At 36.3% G+C, this 18883-nt stretch overlaps 1 protein-coding gene across 3 annotated transcripts in view; it reads left to right on the forward strand.

Annotated features, from left to right (window-relative positions):
- Positions 1-18883, forward strand: part of TAF2 (TATA-box binding protein associated factor 2) — a 60478-nt gene that overhangs the window by 969 nt on the left and 40626 nt on the right. For 2 of the 3 annotated variants that reach the window (XM_064706568.1, XM_064706570.1), the window contains exons 2-10: positions 1242-1296; positions 2066-2226; positions 11126-11244; positions 12559-12700; positions 13088-13319; positions 13648-13832; positions 14401-14514; positions 15795-15894; positions 17501-17586. In XM_064706568.1, the coding sequence (XP_064562638.1) occupies positions 1242-1296; positions 2066-2226; positions 11126-11244; positions 12559-12700; positions 13088-13319; positions 13648-13832; positions 14401-14514; positions 15795-15894; positions 17501-17586 (1194 nt within the window). The remainder of the gene's footprint in view (positions 1-1241; positions 1297-2065; positions 2227-11125; positions 11245-12558; positions 12701-13087; positions 13320-13647; positions 13833-14400; positions 14515-15794; positions 15895-17500; positions 17587-18883) is intronic. The other variant, XM_064706569.1, reaches the window with a different exon arrangement.

Below are 18883 nucleotides of genomic sequence, written 5' to 3' on the forward strand. Positions count from 1 at the left end.
CTTTCAAACACGCGGTCTCATAAAGATATTTACATTATGCTCTTCAAACTTAGGACATCTCTTCACACAGTGCCAGTACTAAAGACCACACTACGATGTTCCATATGTACTGGTGTGTCAAAAAGCCCTTTTAACTTAAGGGCTTTTTATGTGTAAAAAAATGTTTGCCTTTGCAGCAAGCCGCTTTGTTAAGCAAATTGTCGTTTTCACACATTCACTATTTGGCTTGTAACCAAGCTACAAAGCAGTTGGTGGTGGATTTCAGTACATTTCAATAGATTTCTTGTTATACCTCTTTGATTCCTTTATAAATCTGTTACACAAATGTATTGGTAAGTAGAATCAGTCTTCTCATACACACTTAATGTAAGTAACGTCTGAATCTGTTTTTAGATGTAATTCTCTTATAAGAATTTTTTAATCTCATCTGGAGCAATGTCAGTTCTTAATGCACAGGATATGTGCAGATAAAGCATGATGTGTCACAGAAGTTGAATTACTTCAAGTTTTGTCTTGAGTCATGAAATGCACTACTGTAAAGATGACACCCACTACAGAAAATTGCATAGAAATAACTTACAGGATTTTTAAAAAGTTGGCATTATATTATCTCCTACCTTTTCAATCAGTTTTATTTGCCAGGAGTTCTAATATGTCACTCAAAATTTAAGCAAATGCATTTGACTAGTATAAAATACCTATCTTGATTCATGCATTGGCATTATTTTAAATTATAAATTCTTATGGCATGCTAATTGTAAAAGCACATACTGTATCTTTTAATGTGTAATGTCTGCTTATATAAATGATGTATGAGTGTCAACTTTCCACAGGTTTCTGATTGCAAGTCTTAGAGCTCATGCCATTACTGATACTGCTCATCACTATACAAAAGGACACTGCCTTTTGTAATTGTTTATTTTTACATACAAATAGGTGTTGTTCAAAAATTTTATTATCTTCCTGTATTACTGGTAGTGTTCATCCTGGTATGATACTGTGTTTTATTTTTTTGGGGGACTTTCCTGACATTGTGGATAACTTCTATTCATTATTTGGTTTAGACCGCATAAAAGATTGGGACAATCACTAATGATTTTTATAGAAGTATTTTCTATTGGCTGTATTTATGTACATATATCCTCTGTGGCTCTCTGTTAAACTGGGTTAAAGTATTATTTTAAATGCTGGCATTTGTGCAAAACCTTACTTTGTTTTTTTTGGTTTTTTTCTTCCAGCACAACTCATCAGGTAGTTTGTATCAACAACATAAATTTTCAGAGAAAGTCTGTTGTAGTAAGTATTTCTTAATAAAGTGTGAAGTAGAAATTAAGTGTCTGGATTTTCTTCATACTTTTAGAGGAAAAAACTGCACTCACAAGCTGTTTATGCTGTTCAACTACTTTATATATTATACTTTCTAATCTGATGCTTCTCATAAGTCTGTCATTGCTTGAGATAAAGTTCTTTCTAACTGTGAGCACTTCTAGAAAAAGATTCTAAATGAAAGCTGCTGCATTGTAAATATTACGGAGCAATTTGCAGTTCAGAATTCATGCTCACACTGTGTTAGCTGATGTTTGGGATAGACTTACAGAGTTTCCTACCTTGTATGTGAGTTCACTTGGGCTTTGAAGAGACTTTTATCATTTCAGGCCTAAAGTCTTCAAGGGTCTTTGTCAGTTTATGTATCTGTTTAAAAGGATTCTGCTTAGGTTTTAAGAATTCTTGTCTCAAATTCAAGTACCAAAACATAATGATGCTAATAACTTGAAATCTAGTCAATAGAAGCAGATTTTTTCCAGTAAAACAGGCATAATTGTCAGTCACATTGGATTTTTTGTTGTGTCTGTTTCATTTACAGCTGTGAAAATTCACCTGTTAAATGGCATGAAAGAAAATGTAGAAAATCTAAAGGGCAATTAATTTCCCTTTTTTAAATATGAAAATATCATCTTTATACCAGTCATTTTTTTAAATTGTATTAATAATAATTATTTTTATATCTCTCTAGTTTTTAAGTTGTTAAAGATTTTACAGAAGATTTTGATTTGTGTTTTCATAGGGTTATGTGGAACTCACAATATTTCCCACAGTGGCAAACCTGAACAGAATCAAGCTGAACAGTAAACAGTGCCGCATTTACAGAGTGAGAGTCAATGATTTAGAAGCAGCTTTCATCTATAATGATCCCACACTGGAGGTCTGTCACCATGAGTCAAAGCAGTAAGTTTAAGACTCTGCAGATGGAGTGTTTTCTGTTGCTCTTAAGTATAACCTATTCTCTTTTACAGTCAAGTTTTACCTGGTAATTTCCTAATGGTAACTTTTGGTCTGGTCTAATATTGGGGAGGTATTTTGGCAATAATTTTGACTCTTACACTAGTCTTCTTGTTTCTTGTGCTCATTTATCTTTGTATTGTTTTGTGAAAGTATCAAAAAATTTTCTATCAAGTACTTCATGGGGAAAAAAGGCCTTGGATTTGATCTGTGTGCTTGAGACAGACACTGTCTATTCCTTTTTTCATCAATTATGCAAGAACTTCAATAATTCGGTTTGCAAATACAGTGTTCATTTATATAGGACACTGAATTTATTATCAGAGTTATGAAATTTTCTTTGAGTCTTGATACTGAACCACTTGAGTATATTAATTCCCTAATTCTGTTTGCTTTGTGACTTGGTGTTTTTGTTGTTGACACTATTGCTCATCATGTCAAAAATGCAGAATCCTTTATTGTAGGGATTCCAGATTGTGAAGTGCTAGAAAGTAAAGCTTTTGGCCTTTCCTAAGGAATCAAACTTTCATTATTTATTGTTGTAGATAACAGTATAAGTCCTAGAACCTGAACTCACTCCAAAATTTGAAAGGAAAAGTTTCAAATTTCTTCAACGTCTCATATTGAAGAGTATGTTCAAAATCATGTGGCATTCTGTATGTTCTAGGGAACTGATATGGGAAGGGGCTTTAGCAAAAGATCTTGTAGCCATTTCATTTTTGGTGAGAGCATGATGGGCAAATGTTTTTCCTAGACAATCTCTTTTGATTTGCTGGAACATTCATATTCTCACACCTTCTTTTGGCTGGCTTGGTTGAATTTACAATTTGCTGAATTGTTGAAAAACTTCTAGTGAAAGTATTGTTTAACAGCAGCTGATTAAAAAAATCAGTCCTTCAGGCTGCAAAAGACTGGCTGAAATAATCTAGTCCAGGTCCCCTCAGGGTCAGGTAGAATTGATTCCACAGGGCTGTGTCCATTTGGGTTTTGAGTATCTTTGGGGATGGAATCTCTGCAGTTCTCCAGGCAACTTTGTCCAGCGTTGATGACCCCTCATATTCTGATAGAATTTCATGTATTTTAGCTTACATCCACTGACAGGAGCAGACACAGTGGACATGAACTGAGACATAGGAGGTTCCCTCTGAACATCAAGAAACAGTTTTTACTGTGAGGGTGACTGAACACTGGGACAATTTATTCAGAGAGATTGTGGAGTCTCTATCCTTGGCAATATTCAAGTCATCTGGATGTGCTCCTGAGCACCTGGTTGTAGGTGACCCTGTTGGAGCTGAGGGGTTGGACCTAGAGGACCTTCAGAAATTGCTTCCAACTTCAGCCATTCTGTGATTCTGTAATAACTGGAATCCTGTGTAATTCTTGGAAGATGTGAAAAAGGAGCAGCATTTTAAATTATAAGAGTGAGCACTCCCATTATGTTAAAAAAGGAATTAGGAGAGAGAATTCTGTCATTTTGTGGAGAAGGTGAGGAGTTTTTTGTTCAAGCTAATCAAACTTAATGGAAAATCTCTGTATTTTATAACTCTTATGTTATTCATAGTTATGAAAGACAGAGGTCACTAAATATTCATAACAAAAAACTAGTATGCCTCTTTCTGTATCTCAGAAGTTAAAGGCAATGTGAGTTTCAAAATGTTAGATGAAGTTAGTTGTATTTTTCCATTGAAATACCTGGTCACAGTTAGGTAATTAAATACAGCATCTCTGCTCTTTAGGCAGGATTGCAAGCAGAATTACTAGAAATCTAAAAACTCTAGAATTAGTTCCTCAAAAAAATCATCAGTGTGTTTTCTCTGCCCTTCTTTACATAGAACTTTCTTTACATAGAACTTCTTCTAGCAACAGTGGTTTGTGACAGTAGTCTTCAGTGTTTATATCTAATCATACTACTAAAACAGTAGTCTTTATATCTAATGATCTGGTCATCTCTTCCAGGTTCTCATTCGTTATGGCAAGTTTAGTGATGATGTCCTTTTGTGCCCGTGAAGCTGAACTAGCTGCAGCAATTATTTTGAGCAGGGCACAGATTAGACATGATGGTTTGTTTCTGGTCTTACAGGGCTCATTACCTTTTGCACTTCTCTTCAGTAGTCTGTTGAACTAGTAAATGGGAAATTAAGATGGTTCTTGGTACCCTGTTTATTTTAAATATTTTGTTTTTAATCTTTTGTTTTCCCTGTGATGTGTAAAAAGTATAAGTTCGGGTTATACATACAAGATTATATGTAGAAACATTTTCTTTTGTTTTGATAATGCTTTTAGTTTCTTAGATATTGTTTTCTAAAAGACTTAAAATCATGGAAGCATTGAAATTGAAAAAGACCCGTAAGATCATGTCAACTATCAACTCAGCACCACTATGATCAGTAAATCATGTCTTCAGGGGCCATGTCCACAAGTTTTTTGAACACTTTCAGGAATGGTGACTCCATCACTTCCCTGGGTGGTCTGTTCCAACCTTTACAGTCTTGTCTGTGAAAAAATTTTTTCCAAGTAGCTTATCTGGGGCATAAGTATTTGGAAAATTTGTTAATTTAATGGACACTTCCCTACCATTTTATCAAAATAAAGGGAGTAAGACTTCTTACTCCATTAGTTAGCAACAGAATTCTACTTAAAATTGAAAACTCTGTATGGAGTAAGGATTAAAAAACCTGCTACAGTGTCTCTGATTTGAAAGGTTGTGTTTGCTGATAGAAGGTTAAGAGAAATGGTTCACTGTTATGTTGTGCAAATTTTGGCATGCAAGAAAACAGTTTAAAGAGGATTGAGAAATTCAGCTTTATGTATGACACAATTCTGTCTTCAGAATTCTGGCTTCACTATGATGTTCTTTGCTACTTCTTGGTGAGATATGTGAGACCACCTCTTTGTATTCTGAATTGAAATATTCAACTTGTTTTCAGTTGAAACAGTACTATTGGGTTTTAGCATATTTGAGGGAAAAAATCATTGCCACATGGTCTCTGTCATTTCACATTTTCAGTGTTGAAGAAGGTGAAACAATTTTTTTCAGTCATGTATTTTTTCAGTTCCCCTGAATATTAGAAAAACTCTTACTAAAAAAGTAATTAGAATTTTGTGAAATTTGTAGGAAAGGTTAGAAGCCATTAATTAGTACATTAAATATATTTTTAGCTTTGATGCCGTTTTCATATCAGAATAGGTGGATGAACTTAGATAATGCAGTCACTTCCTTCCTGACGGAGCAAACACCTGAACAGGGGTGTAAGGTATGAAATAATCCACAGTGCTTTACTGTGTGTACACAAGATGGCAGAGAATCCCATTTTACTTGTGCTTTTGAGAAGAGTTTCAAATCTTCTGGAGACTGCATGTAGTGTTGGAGATTGTCTGTTTGGGTCATGTTTTGGGGCTGCTGTTTTTGAATGTTACAGTTGCCTATCCTCCTCATCTTTCTTTTTCTTGTAAATTGTTGTGTTTTGATTCCGTCAGTGTAACAGAAACGGGCTTGCTTTTTCTGGGCTATACTTCTACATTCTATGTAGAAATCCCAGTACATATTCTAAATACTGAGACAACTGCTTGTATCTCAGCCCTATTTATTTAAAACTGGCAAGGGAGATATATTTCCTTAATCTTATGGTTGAGGTTGTAAACTGTTAAATAGGTGCAGCAAAAGTTTGGGTGCAGTGGTTTGATCTGTGATAAGTGAAGTTTGTGAGGATCCTGTTGTGCCTGCTTATGTGCTTCAGCTTTATGAGATAACTAGGATGCCAGGCTGAGAAGCTGTTGCATTTTACTGTTATTATTGTGTAAAGGAAGCTATGTTTTTGTATATCTAGCTAATGTGCGCATAATGCTTTCCTGTGTATTGCTGGTTCGTTTGTCTTTTTTTTAGCTTGAAGCCTGTAGTATTTAAACATTACAAATATGAAGATGTTCTGATATCTCCTGACTTCACTGTTGCTTTAGTTACAAGCAGCAGTAAGCTGTGAGAGGGAGCAATGTGGTAGCCTTAAGGGCACGTCTGTCTTGCAGTATTTTTTCTTCTGGGAAATCAATGATCAAGCCTTTAGACTTTGTACAAAATAGACAGATTTCTGGTGGACTAAGCATGTGTTGCCTTGCTGCAATAAATAGCCTTTATTTACACTGATATAATGCTTGTCTAATTGAAAATTCATTATAGACTTTGTTAGAAACAAAGAAAGTGTCGTGGCCAGGACATAATTCATTTTTGCAGCAGTCAGGAGCAGGGAAAGGCTAAGATCTGGAGATTATTCTCTACCACCTTGCCTTATTTTCCAGGGATGGGAAAAAGGCTCGCTTCCAGATCCCATAGCATGGCAGGGGGTCAGGTGTGTTCATGAGTTACCCGGGGTGAGCAATACCCTGTGAAACATTCACCCTTTTTCTCATACATATTGGCATTGGTATTGTTACTGTTCCTGTTTGTTTTCCTATTTCACTGCTGTCTCTGGTAAATTGTTCTTATCTCAATCCATAGACTTTACCTTTTGTGGCTCCAGTTCTCCTCTGCAGCCCACCACAGGGGCAGGGTGGAGGGATAGAGTGGCACGTGGTTTTAAGTAATTTCAGTGGAAACACTAAATGGGACAATTCCTAGCCCGCGACACAAAGGTGCAGAGCACTTTTGAAAAGAGGTGACAAAGCCCTTAAACATGACCAGGAATGAAAATCAGGTTTTTCAGCAAAGGTTCAAATCATTGCCCTATTAATAAATCACTTATCTGTGCATGTATTATATCTTTTACATGGTATACCATGTATGTACTCCAATATCGAGTGCTTATTCTATATGGGAAGCAAAGTAAAATAGCAATTGAATTACTGGTTATGAAGAGTAATGCATTACAGGCAGAGCAAATAACTTACTTGGCCAAGTTGATGTTAAGTACTGTAGGAAAACAGTGGTTTATAGACTATATGTTTGGCATATACATTTGTAGCATTGGTGGAGCTACTAATATCAAGTGCTATGGAAAGTTTGAAATCAATTAGTAATTTTAAAAATAAATCTCTGTAGCATTGCTTCTTTACAGTCACTCAAGCTGCAGCACTTAGGCTGTAATTAACATTGTTTGGGGTGAATGCTGATAACAGAATGTATCTCTGCTCGGAAAAGACCATGAATACATATTTTTTTTTTCATTGTCAATCTACACTTAGCATTAGGAAAATTTATCATTGTTCCTTGGACTGTAACTTTTGGCGTGTGCTCTGTTTTTCTTAAAATGGCCATATGATGTTTATTGAGAGTAGTTCAATCTATGAAAAGATTAATCTGTGGTACTATGCCTTTAATGGATTCCTTTTACAATGAATCACCCATTTGAACTAGAACACTTCACAAAAATAGAAATATAAGAATAGACTTGTTTTCCATAAAATGTTAAGCTCTGGAGTCTCCCTACTTTGCTGTAAAATCATAACCTTTCCTGTCTGTGAACCCAGTGACGTTTAAAGTGTAGCCACAAGCTCATCACAATTCTCAAAGTTTGAACAAATTCTCACTGTGTAGGAAAGGGATCCCTATCAATAATAGTCAATTTTCAAAAACAGTTTGGAGTAAAATTAAACACAGTCTAACAGAATGTTACTGTGGTTTTCTGTTGCTAGCTTTTTTTTGATTACTAATAGTTCTTAGTCATGCAGACTCTTTTTAAATTGAGTTTTCCCCAGTGGTATTTGCCTTTCCAGGGTGCCATTTGAAGGACAGCCTAAAGCAGCTTTACTTAGGGAGGTTCTTTGATCTCTCAGTATGACAGACTAAGGAAGTAAACCAATTGAAAGCTGCCTGATTAGAAAAAAAAAAGACTTGCTTTCCCATTTGACACTTCAGCTGCATCCCTATAGGATCAGATGAACATTCTCCTTAGTGGGTGAGGTAGTAGTGATGCATGAGTGAGGCTAGGAGGCAGCATATCAGCTGGAGTTCAAGTGGGCTGGAATTGTTCTGGAGGCATACCTGAAGTTATTCTGTATTCCAGGGTACAAACTCAACCTTTTCCTTTTAAAACTTTTTGGCATTTTATCCTACCTTTTGGTACAGTTAACTGTGAAAAAAGAAAAGAAAAATATATTTAAACTTGAGGTTTGTGAGTTTCTCTACTGAAATGGTCCCATTTACTATTCAGAAGCTTTCAAGCAAAGTAAAAAGTCTACTGCTCCTGACATTCTCGGCCTTGGTAGTGGTGCCAGGGAATTTGTGCACTATTATAGCCAAAGATGAAGAACTGCATGAAAATATGTTCTCAATATATTTCAGAGTTTTAGCAAAATTTTTTATAGTTGTGGAAGACTCAGAATATTAAGCAGGGTGTTTGACATACCTAGACTTACAGAATGCTGCTGGTGGCATGGTTAATTGCACTTTCTTCTTCCAAGTTAGGTACTGTAATTTGAGTTGTTTTGTCCGTGGATGGTGAATGGAGAATGGTTAGATGAGAGCAGAATCCTGAAATGAGATCATGTCTGCTTTGTGTAGACTTCAGATTCCATGGAAGGTGGAGTTCCCAGCCAAAAGTTAATTTACTCCATTGTAGTGCTCTAATCCTGCACCTGGGTCAGGACAACGGCCAGTATCAGTACAGGCTGGGGGATGAAGGGGTTGTAGGCAGCCCTGCAGAGAAGGACTTCAGGTGCTGATGGATGAGAGGCTCAGCATGAGCTGGCAGTGTTCATTTGCACCCCAAAAAGCCAGGGGTGTCCTGGGCTGTATCACCAGCAGTGTGGGCAGCAGGGTGAGGGAGGGGATTCTGCTCCTCTGCTCTGCTCTGGTAAGATCCCACCTGCAGGGCTGTGTCCAGCTCTGAGGCCCTCAGCACAGAAGATCATGGAGCTGTTGGTGCAGATCCAGAGGAGCTCACCAGGATGGTAAGAGGGATGGAGCACCTGTCTGTGTGCTGAGAGGCTGAGAGAGTTGGGGTTGTTCAGCCTGGAGAAGATAAGGTAATGGTTTTAAAATAAAAGAAGGTAGGTTTGGACCAGGTGCAAGGAAGAGCTCTTACTGTGAGGGCAGTGAAACCTTGGAACTGGTTTCCCAGGTAGGTGGTAGATGCCCCCCATTCCTGGAAACATTGGAGGTCTGGTTGGACAGGACTCTGAGCCACCTCATCTAGTGCAAGATGTCCCTGTCTTACCTTGGGAGGTCCCTTCCAACCCAGAGTGTTCAGTGGCTCTGTGATTCCATGACTGCTTTTTGCTTGATTGTGTCCTGCTTGCACTTGGATTCATCAGCAATGCCTAAATTCTGTGGAAAAGGTGATAAGTTAGTCAAACACTTTCTCTTCAGGTATAGAGTTGTGTAAGCTTTTGGAAAATTGCATGTACTGGAGAATTAGAATTAAGAAAGATTTTGCTCCCATGCTTTAAACAGTTCAGAAATCCATTTTGAAAAAGTATAAAAGCTCTCACATACAACTATAAAAGCAGGGTTATTTTTGAACTTGACTGGTCATACTCCAGTAGTTAAATATAATCACATTAAGTAATAAGGTAACATCCTGCTCATAAGTACTTTAACAGAAGACAGATGCTTGTTCCTGCTCATTTCAGTGGAAAACAATTAATCTAAGTCATAACTGAAGTAATGATCTGAAGTAATGAAGTGAGCAGTTAATGAGCAGCTGATTTGTAGCAGTGTGGGGTTTAGATGATAGATGCTGCTACCTGTTTCCCTATAAGCATCTCCTGTGGAAAAGCAGCTTGGGTGAGCATTCAGGCAAAGCAGTCAAGTCCACATGCACCACTCACCGGAGCTAGCTCAGCAAAGAGGCAGAAGGGCCTTTTGTATGCTAAATTCCAGCCAAGGTTTATTCCAGCACAACAAAGGGGAAATCAGGGACAGAAGACCAAGCCACGTGGTGTGCACAAGGTTAATTAGGGATCAGTGGTCTGAGGGCTCAGGGGTGGTACAAGAAGGCAGGACAAAGGGTGTTGCCCTACAGGGAAAATGGTGTTGGCCACCAGGGATACCACAACCAAGGAGGAAACAGGGAAAGGAGAAACCACAAGCATTGGGAACACATGGGGAATGAAAACAGGTGGATCAGTGCTGGGAGGCTCCATAGGGAAGTCTTCTCTTTCAGCCTAGGTGGAGGCTCTATGGTATATTCTTCCAAGGCAAGGCCCTGGGGATTTCCCTGAGGGGTTCAAAGGAATCCACACTGATACATAGTTGCTCAAACCTGATTACAAAAACTGTGTTTGCATCTTAAATAAATACTGGTACACTTTAAAAAAGAAGAATGTTTTGAAACTAAAAAGTATAGCACATATTTCTGTGTTTGTGTATTAAGGCCAGGACTCTTAACATATTTTATGTTATTTACAAGTGCATTAAAAAACCCCTATTTCTATCCATCAAGCTAAAGGGGAAAAATACCATTGCCAAGCTAAAATCTTACATTTAGAAAAGCAAAATAAGAGCAAGACTGCAATATATGAGGATGCAGATCTCCAAGACAGAGCTTTAGAATAAAGATACAAACTTCATCCAAAATAAAACCCAGAATTTTTAATTTCTGTTCCAATAAATGTAGTTATTATTCTTATTGGCGGGAAAACAACACTGAACATTTCTCAATTTATTGGGAGTTATTAATGTTTAAGTCTTTTTGATCACAGATCACTTCTCCAAGGGCCATATTTTAAGTTCTAGTTGTTGAAATCTAATCTTTACTCCTTTTCTCTTCCACTCCTTTAAAAACAAAACAAAACACTTGGTTGTCCATGCACCTTGAAATTCAGTGCATAGAAACACAGTCTTAACATCCACAGCTGTTTTTTGTGGTTCACCACAAGAGTACTTTAAGAATTAACTGGCTATTTCTGACAGGAGGAATCTCAACTATTTCTCCAATGCCTATGCTGCCGCTGTCAGTGCTGTGGACCCGGATGCTGGAAACGGAGAGCTCTGCATTAAGGTTCCCTCGGAGCTGTGGAAACATGTTGATGGTAAAGAGACCATACTGAAAAATTAATTTCAGATGTCAGACTTGTCAGCTACATGTTTGCTTAGGAAGATAGTAGCTTTGAAGAAATAGAAGTAGTGTAACATTATTTTATGAATTTGTGACTACTGTTTCCTTTTTCCTCTCCACTTGAATTCTGAAAAATAATTTCACTTTTTGGTAATAGGGAGGAGTGTTGCAGGGCTTCTTGACACTATATACAAACATACTCTTTGGTGGTCATGACTCCAGGACAATACTTGAGGAAGTGGGAATAATGAAGCGTACTGGGGGTTAAATTGTAATTTTGAAGCTGCTTACTATATATATGGTCCAACAAAAAAAATCATTTACAAGGATATAGTATATACATCTTTTTACAAAGCTCTACTAATTTTATGCCACCTCACTTTGAGGAATGGTCACTTTAAAATTGATTTGGTGTGAAAGTAGACTCCTGTATAAACTGGCATACTAGATCCTGGAATAAGGAACCGTTTTAATAAGTTACTCTCTGGTGTTGTGTATTTTCTTACCAGGATCTACTAGTTTCTTGTATTATTTCTTGCATGGTTTTATTGGTTTTTCCCATGGATTTATGAGACCTCTGAGAGAATAACACGAGGCTGACTCATGCAGTATTGTCAGATGCACCTTAATGGGAAAGACATTTTTGTTTATTTTAATTTTTGTGTAAGTTCCTGTTGCCTTACACAGGAGGAGCAAGCCTAGAAGGGAAAATAGTCAAACAAGTATGATTTCACTTTTCAATGTTTGAATGCCAAAACATGGTGACACTTGTTGAATAAATTTCAGCCTATGCTTGGATTGCCAATGTATTCATAGGTGAGATTTCTGCAAACCTAAACCAAAGTGAAGACACTTAAGTTACAGGAAAAGTATTAACTATAATAAGAGATTTTAAGCAACTGCAAATGATAATAATACGTCTTTTAAGAATATGCCTGCTTCATAGAGTTTTTGGTGAAAATTTTTTCAGCAAGATGCCAAGATCATGGTTAAGATACAGTCTGTATAAGTATGCTTTACTGTTGGGGAATTAGAAGATGAAATGTGACTCCAATTGCATTTTTTATTAATTAGTAAAGATTTTTGTAAATGCATCTCCTGTAAGTTGTGCTTAGGGAGGTCTCAGTTTTGGAAGCTTTGAGCTGTACTTTGTAAGTGGACCGGGAAGTCCATAAGAATGAAGTTATCATGGTCTTTAAAGACCTGGAGTCCAAAATTGAGTTACTATTCTACAGTAACTTTCATGTAAATTGTATATATGTACTCAGTTTTGGTCTTTGTGCTGCAGAGTTAAAAGTCCTGAAGGTGCATATAAACTTTTCTCTGGACCAGCCAAAAGGAGGCCTTCATTTTGTGGTACCGGACATGGAGGGCAACATGGCAGAAAGAGGGGCTCATGTCTTTTCATGTGGTTATCAAAATTCTACAAGGTAAGAAAACTGTCTTTGAATGTTGGATTTGTATTTCCTATTTACTCTCAAAGTGCAGGAAACACAAATAATTTCTTTTAATTATTTCAAGTTTAAAAAATTCTAAAATTTAATTTGTGCTTCAAAGGAGCTTACCGATGTGAAGTAGCATCTAATGACTAGTAATTAGAATGTCTTGTCTTTATAGCTCAGCAAGAGGTAAAGACAAAAAAGCTTGTAAAGCTTTATAAAGTTAATGTATTGTAGAAGTCAGTATGTCAACATTCATGTATTCTTAAAGTATTTAGGGATATAATTTGGAACTTGAAAGAAAAATCACCTGTGAAAAAGAGTATGATTATTAAGTATAATTGATAACCATTTTCCCCCTAATCTTCACTTTTTTAGATTTTGGTTTCCTTGTGTGGATTCATATTCTGAGTTGTGTACCTGGAAACTTGAGTATACTGTAGATGCTGCAATGGTGGCTGTTTCAAATGGAGATTTGGTAGAAACTGTTTACACCCATGATATGAGAAAGAAGACTTTTCATTACATGTTGACTATTCCAACTGCAGCTTCTAACATCTCCTTGGCAATTGGACCTTTTGAAATCCTTGTTGATCCATACATGCATGAGGTAATCTTCATCAAAGAAGCTTCCTTTTTTTTTTTCTAAAGAATTACTGATGTTTCATGTTGCAGTCAGTATATATTAGTCCAAGAATGGGTATTTCTAGATCAACCTTCATTAGTACAGCTGTATGATAAAGCTTGTCTTGTAATGCCTGCATTTAAATTTATCTCCAAAAATATGCCTTTAAATAAGCAGCAATTCCATTTATGTCTTAATTTATGGGGCAAATTTAGTTGAAATTGGGTTTCTTCCCTGAGATATATAATATACTTGATATTTATGTGTTTAAATATGTTTATAGGTCTTGTAACTAATTTTCCTTTGTTTGTAGGTGACTCACTTTTGCTTACCACAACTTCTCCCACTCCTCAAACATACCACATCATACCTTCATGAGGTGTTTGAATTTTATGAGGAGATTCTTACCTGCCGCTATCCTTACTCCTGTTTCAAGACTGTTTTTATAGATGAAGCTTATGTTGAAGTAGCTGCTTATGCATCCATGAGTATTTTCAGGTTAGTATTTGAGAAAATGACACCTTTTAAATCCACGGGCCTAGAAGCTCTAGATCCAAGACTGTTGAGAAATGTGTGAAACTCTAGTTATTTTTGTAGGCTGAGTGTTGGGCTTCCTCGTTTGAAAAGGCTTGTTTTTATTGACATTATGGGCTTTTAACACCATTTCCATTTTTATCTGTTATAAAGATGTTGCATTTACTTTAAGAAAAAACTGGTGGTGATTTTCCTTCTGAATTAGAAATGCCATGCATGAAGTATTTAATCTCAAATTAAGTGCAGAAATATGATTGTGTTTTATTTTGCTCCCACTGGAATAAGTTATCAGGAATCCAAGAGAGTGTCACCAATTAAACTACTTAGACTCCATACAGACAGTTGTGTATAGATGATAATAGCAGGAGATCTGCCTGAATTAAGATTATTAAAAATTAAAAAATATATTACTATCTCACTGAAAAAACACTGAGGAAATTATTTTACTTGTTTTGGTTTTTGAGGCAAGGTCTCTTTTGTTTCTTTGGAGCCAATGCTCATGTTGTGTTATTTTCTTTTTGTGGGGATCCAGCACAAATCTCTTGCACAGCGCAATGATTATAGATGAAACTCCACTGACAAGGAGATGCTTGGCACAGGCCCTGGCCCAGCAATTCTTTGGATGTTTCATATCCAGAATGTCCTGGTAAGTATTTTACCACAGTGTTTTGCAAAAAATGGGTAAGATCTAGGAAGTTCAAAGTTTAATTCGCAAATTGCATTTTATCAAAAAAATAAGTAAAACAGTAATTGTAGAAGAAAGCAAAAATGGGAAAAAATGTAAGAATAATAAGCTCAATAAACGAAAATCCGTTAGTATTTTTTGTTGTTTTGAAAGGAGAATGTGAGAGATAAAAGCTCCGAAGATTGTATAGATTGAATATATCTTCCTGAATATTGTAGTTTGCTTTGGTGTCTGAAAATTTTAGAAAGCTGATTCTTTTGCATTATCAACTTCTGTTAGATATCTTGGATGATGAAGTACAGCCTGCATGCAAAGTACTTATAGAGCACAGAACTAATAAGTTAAGTTTTTCAGGGAGGAGAATGCAGAAATTAGTGTCAAATAGCAAAATACCTGCTAAGGTGGCTATAACTCCATGTCTCAGAAAACCTCCCCAAATGGCTCTTGCAGTTCTGATCAGTATTTATCTTAAATCCTTTTGCATGCAGTTTACTTACTAGGGACAAGTTACCCATTACTTTTTTTAATGGCAAAAGTCTATGTCCCAGAGCATATTTGTCTTAAAAACAAGGGAAATCAACATGTTCTTATATTGATGTTTGTACTGTAATTTCTGTGGCTCTTTTCTTTATTTCTAACATACTTCTGTGATGAAGGCAATTTTTTGCATCCTTCATTACTCCATTTTCATATGTTCTTGTTCTGTTTACTTCATCATATCCTGTGTGCAATGTCATTTTTCTGTTTAAGGTTCTGGTTCATTATCATGATCTAGTTTTAGTTTTTGTCTATTTTTTCTCTCTTAGAACATAACTTACAGAAGGTGTGTTTAAAAGGGTGTTCACCAAGTTTTGAGATAGGTATTTTGTCTACTTGCTGTCCAGGTCTCCTGCACTTCACAGAGTTGTGTATCAGGAAGTAAAGATCATATTGATTAGCAGTTGCCTTAACTTTAGTGTCCATTTCCACCTGTTTATTATTATTGTTTCAGCTAAAATAGGTTTTATATTTTAATCTGGATTTCTGTGGTAAAAGTTTAGTTTTCACTGACTTTTCAGTTTCATTGGTTCTGTCCAGGTGCCATGTTCCATAAATTGGTTAACAGCTCATCAGACTTCTATTGACTTAGAGAAGTTATACAACCTCTTGAAATTTTAGGCTATTTTTGAGCTGGTCAGAAATACCATCCCTTACAAAATATCCTCTGAAGCAATATAATTCATGTTTCTTTCTTATACTAGGTCAGATGAATGGGTGCTAAAGGGAATCTCTGGTTACATTTATGGCCTTTGGATGAAAAAAACCTTTGGTGTTAATGAGTATCGCCACTGGATTAAACAGGTAACATCATAGCATTTTCTATACCTGTCAGACATTTTGCATCAAAGAAAATACAGTATAAAACCGGAGTATAATATAGCTTTGCATTGCAATCTAAAGACCTTTGTAGTAGTGACAAACCTCAGAGCTAAAATATTTTTACCACTTGCTGCAAGGAAGAACACCAAGCATACAAACCAAAATAGATTTTTGTGACTGACATATGAATAATGAATAATAATTGTTGTTGTCTCTCCATGCAATCAGTTTTCCTCTTTTTGTTTGGACTCCTGAACAAAAAAAAAGGAGTCAAAAAAAGATACTACTTTTGAAATACTTAGAATAGAATATAGGATTCATAAGAGTTTGTATTTGGTGAATATCTTATACTGTGATGGCTATCCATATAGTTCAGAAAGGCTCCAGTATTAGCTAGGATCAGTGGTGGTTCAGGTATCTTTTAGTATCATTAAAGTACTAAATGAAATAATGAAACAGTACAAAACTCCCTGTTTGAATTGATTTCTTTTCTTGGAAAAAAATTTCTATCTAGAACTCACGTTTCCAAATGTAATCTTTGAGACAGGTACTTTCTAGTGATAGCAGCAATGACTCCTCATTCTTTGCAAGTAACATTTATTCACAAAAAGATATGTATCTTCTTTCTCTCATCACCTTCGCTTACTCTCCAAAAAGTAAATCCTACTGCTTGCTCCATTTACATCCCTTACTCACCTGGGGACCCAGTGCCATGTCCTTCTCTGCCTAATGCTCATTCAGTTCACCAGTCTGGTGTTGTCTGTGCTAGAGGTGTGGGTGCTGCAGAGAGCAGTAGAACTGGGTGGAGGTTTTTTGGAAGAGTTCACTGCTGTCTGCAGCAGAAGTTGCTCATGTTGTTCCACATCTGTCCACACTCAACTATAGGTGTCCACATAGAATTGAGAGGTGCTACTGTCACAGGCTCCAGTTCTGCCTTTTTCCTAGTGTATTACCAATATATGAAGGTGTGCAAGTTGATATGTATCAATAAATCTCAACACATATCAACATTTGGAAGATCTTTACAGTACATTGTAGACAGGCATCAGCTTCCATTTCCTGTCCTTAAGCTGACACAATTTGATTCATGTTGACTTTTGGGTGACAAAAGTCACCCTTACAAACATCCTGCCTTAAGGTGTGCTTGTTAACCTGGCATCACACAAGTTCAGACCCAGCACAGAGCTTGGGCCAGACATATATATATATTTATTTATATCTATAATATATTTAATATATTGTATTTATTTGTGTGTGTGTATCTGTTGTTGTTTTCCACTGCATGAAATACTGATCACATTTATTTATTTTGGTCAAAGACAACTTATTTATTGAATAATAATACTCTGGTTATAAGGTAGTTCCGCACTGTTGGGCATTAGCCCCCTGTTCAGCCCCTGAACAAGTATGAAATACTAATTTCTACTGTTTTATTATTGTTTGTCATTTGAGGAACATCCCTGATTTTAAAATACTTCTCCAAACTTATTAGGAGGTATGACTTGAACAATATTAAAAGCTTTCCTGTCTTCTTTAAATAATTTTTCTGCTCTTCAAAATTATGCTTACTTATGTATTTTGTTCTTAGGAGTTAGATCAAATTGTGGCATATGAACTGAAGACTGGAGGAGTTTTACTGCATCCAATATTCGGAGGAGGAAAAGAGAAAGACAAGTATGTTTATTTAAGCTGCAAGTCATTGCAGGGTATGTTTTTATGGGGCCATTAATGTGTGCCTTGGGTGTGTTGTGTAGCACAAGGCCAAAGGCTGAAGATCTCGAGCTGCCCAAGGCATGTATTACCAGTCCCATAAAGTACATCTTGAGTGTATTCTAACTGTTGGGTTTTTTTTTTCTTTCAATTTGAATCTCAAAGGAAATGAAGCATAATGAATGTTTTTAATGCTGTTACGAAACTGCTTTTTAGTAAGAGGATAAGAGAGAACATGGACCCAGAATTTTGATGTGAGCTGCTTCTGGAGTGGTTAGTGATTTTCAGGCTTTTTCATGGTATCATCAACTTTCTATTTCTTTGCTCTTTTTTCTTTCTGCTCTCAGATACCACCTTGTAGTCTTAGACTGAGATTTCGTAGTATATTGGGGGTAGAAAATTATTAGATCAGTCATCTGTGAAGTACTGTTAGTTGCCAGTGGGAACTGGCTGGATTTTTATTTTCCCAATAATTGTAGCTTCAGTGTGTCCAGCTTAGAATGATTCCCCTTCCCTCTCTTGTAATACTCCAGTACTACACACTGACAAGTGCTAAACACTGGAGGTGGAAAATACTGCTACATGTCAGATCTGTAAGTTGATATGGGTTTCAGAGACAAACTTGCTGGGTTTTTCTTTTCTTGCATATGTTGATCTCCATTTAACACAGCCTCACAAGAGTTGCTTTTGGAAACAGGCAGTATGTGCACAACTGCAAGGTTGAGCCTGTGCAGGTAGACTACTATGTCAGCTTCTGTTCTTTACTGCACAGAAGCCCTTGTCTTAGGAAAATGCAACCAAAATTGTCTATAACAGTGGTTCTTTCACACATGACAGTGTGCAAATCCATATTTTGTTAATTTAAAGTTAAAACTCTGTGTTTAGATCTGAATGAATTTTGAAAATCACTACATTCACAGTAATAAGATTAGAGGACACTAGAGATAAGGGGCACATTTTTATATAAGGAAATTCACTAAAATCAAAATCTCTTTCTAACTCTTAATTTTACTAGTTGCACTATATTTATTCTAAAATTGGACACAAATAATGGACAAAATCTTGTCAAAGTGCTCTTAAAGTTGTGTTTCTTTGCTGTGATATATTGCTGGAAACTGTTTCTAGTTATTTTACTACTTCATTGTGTTGCAGCTTGTTAATAATAACCACAGCATCACTTACGTGAATGAATTATAACTTGCTGTTCTTTGTAGATTGCTATGTAAATTATGGATATATTCCTGATTCTGAGAGATAATTT

This window comes from Zonotrichia leucophrys, chromosome 2, assembly GCF_028769735.1.
Source record: "Zonotrichia leucophrys gambelii isolate GWCS_2022_RI chromosome 2, RI_Zleu_2.0, whole genome shotgun sequence".
Taxonomy (NCBI): Eukaryota; Metazoa; Chordata; class Aves; order Passeriformes; family Passerellidae; genus Zonotrichia; species Zonotrichia leucophrys.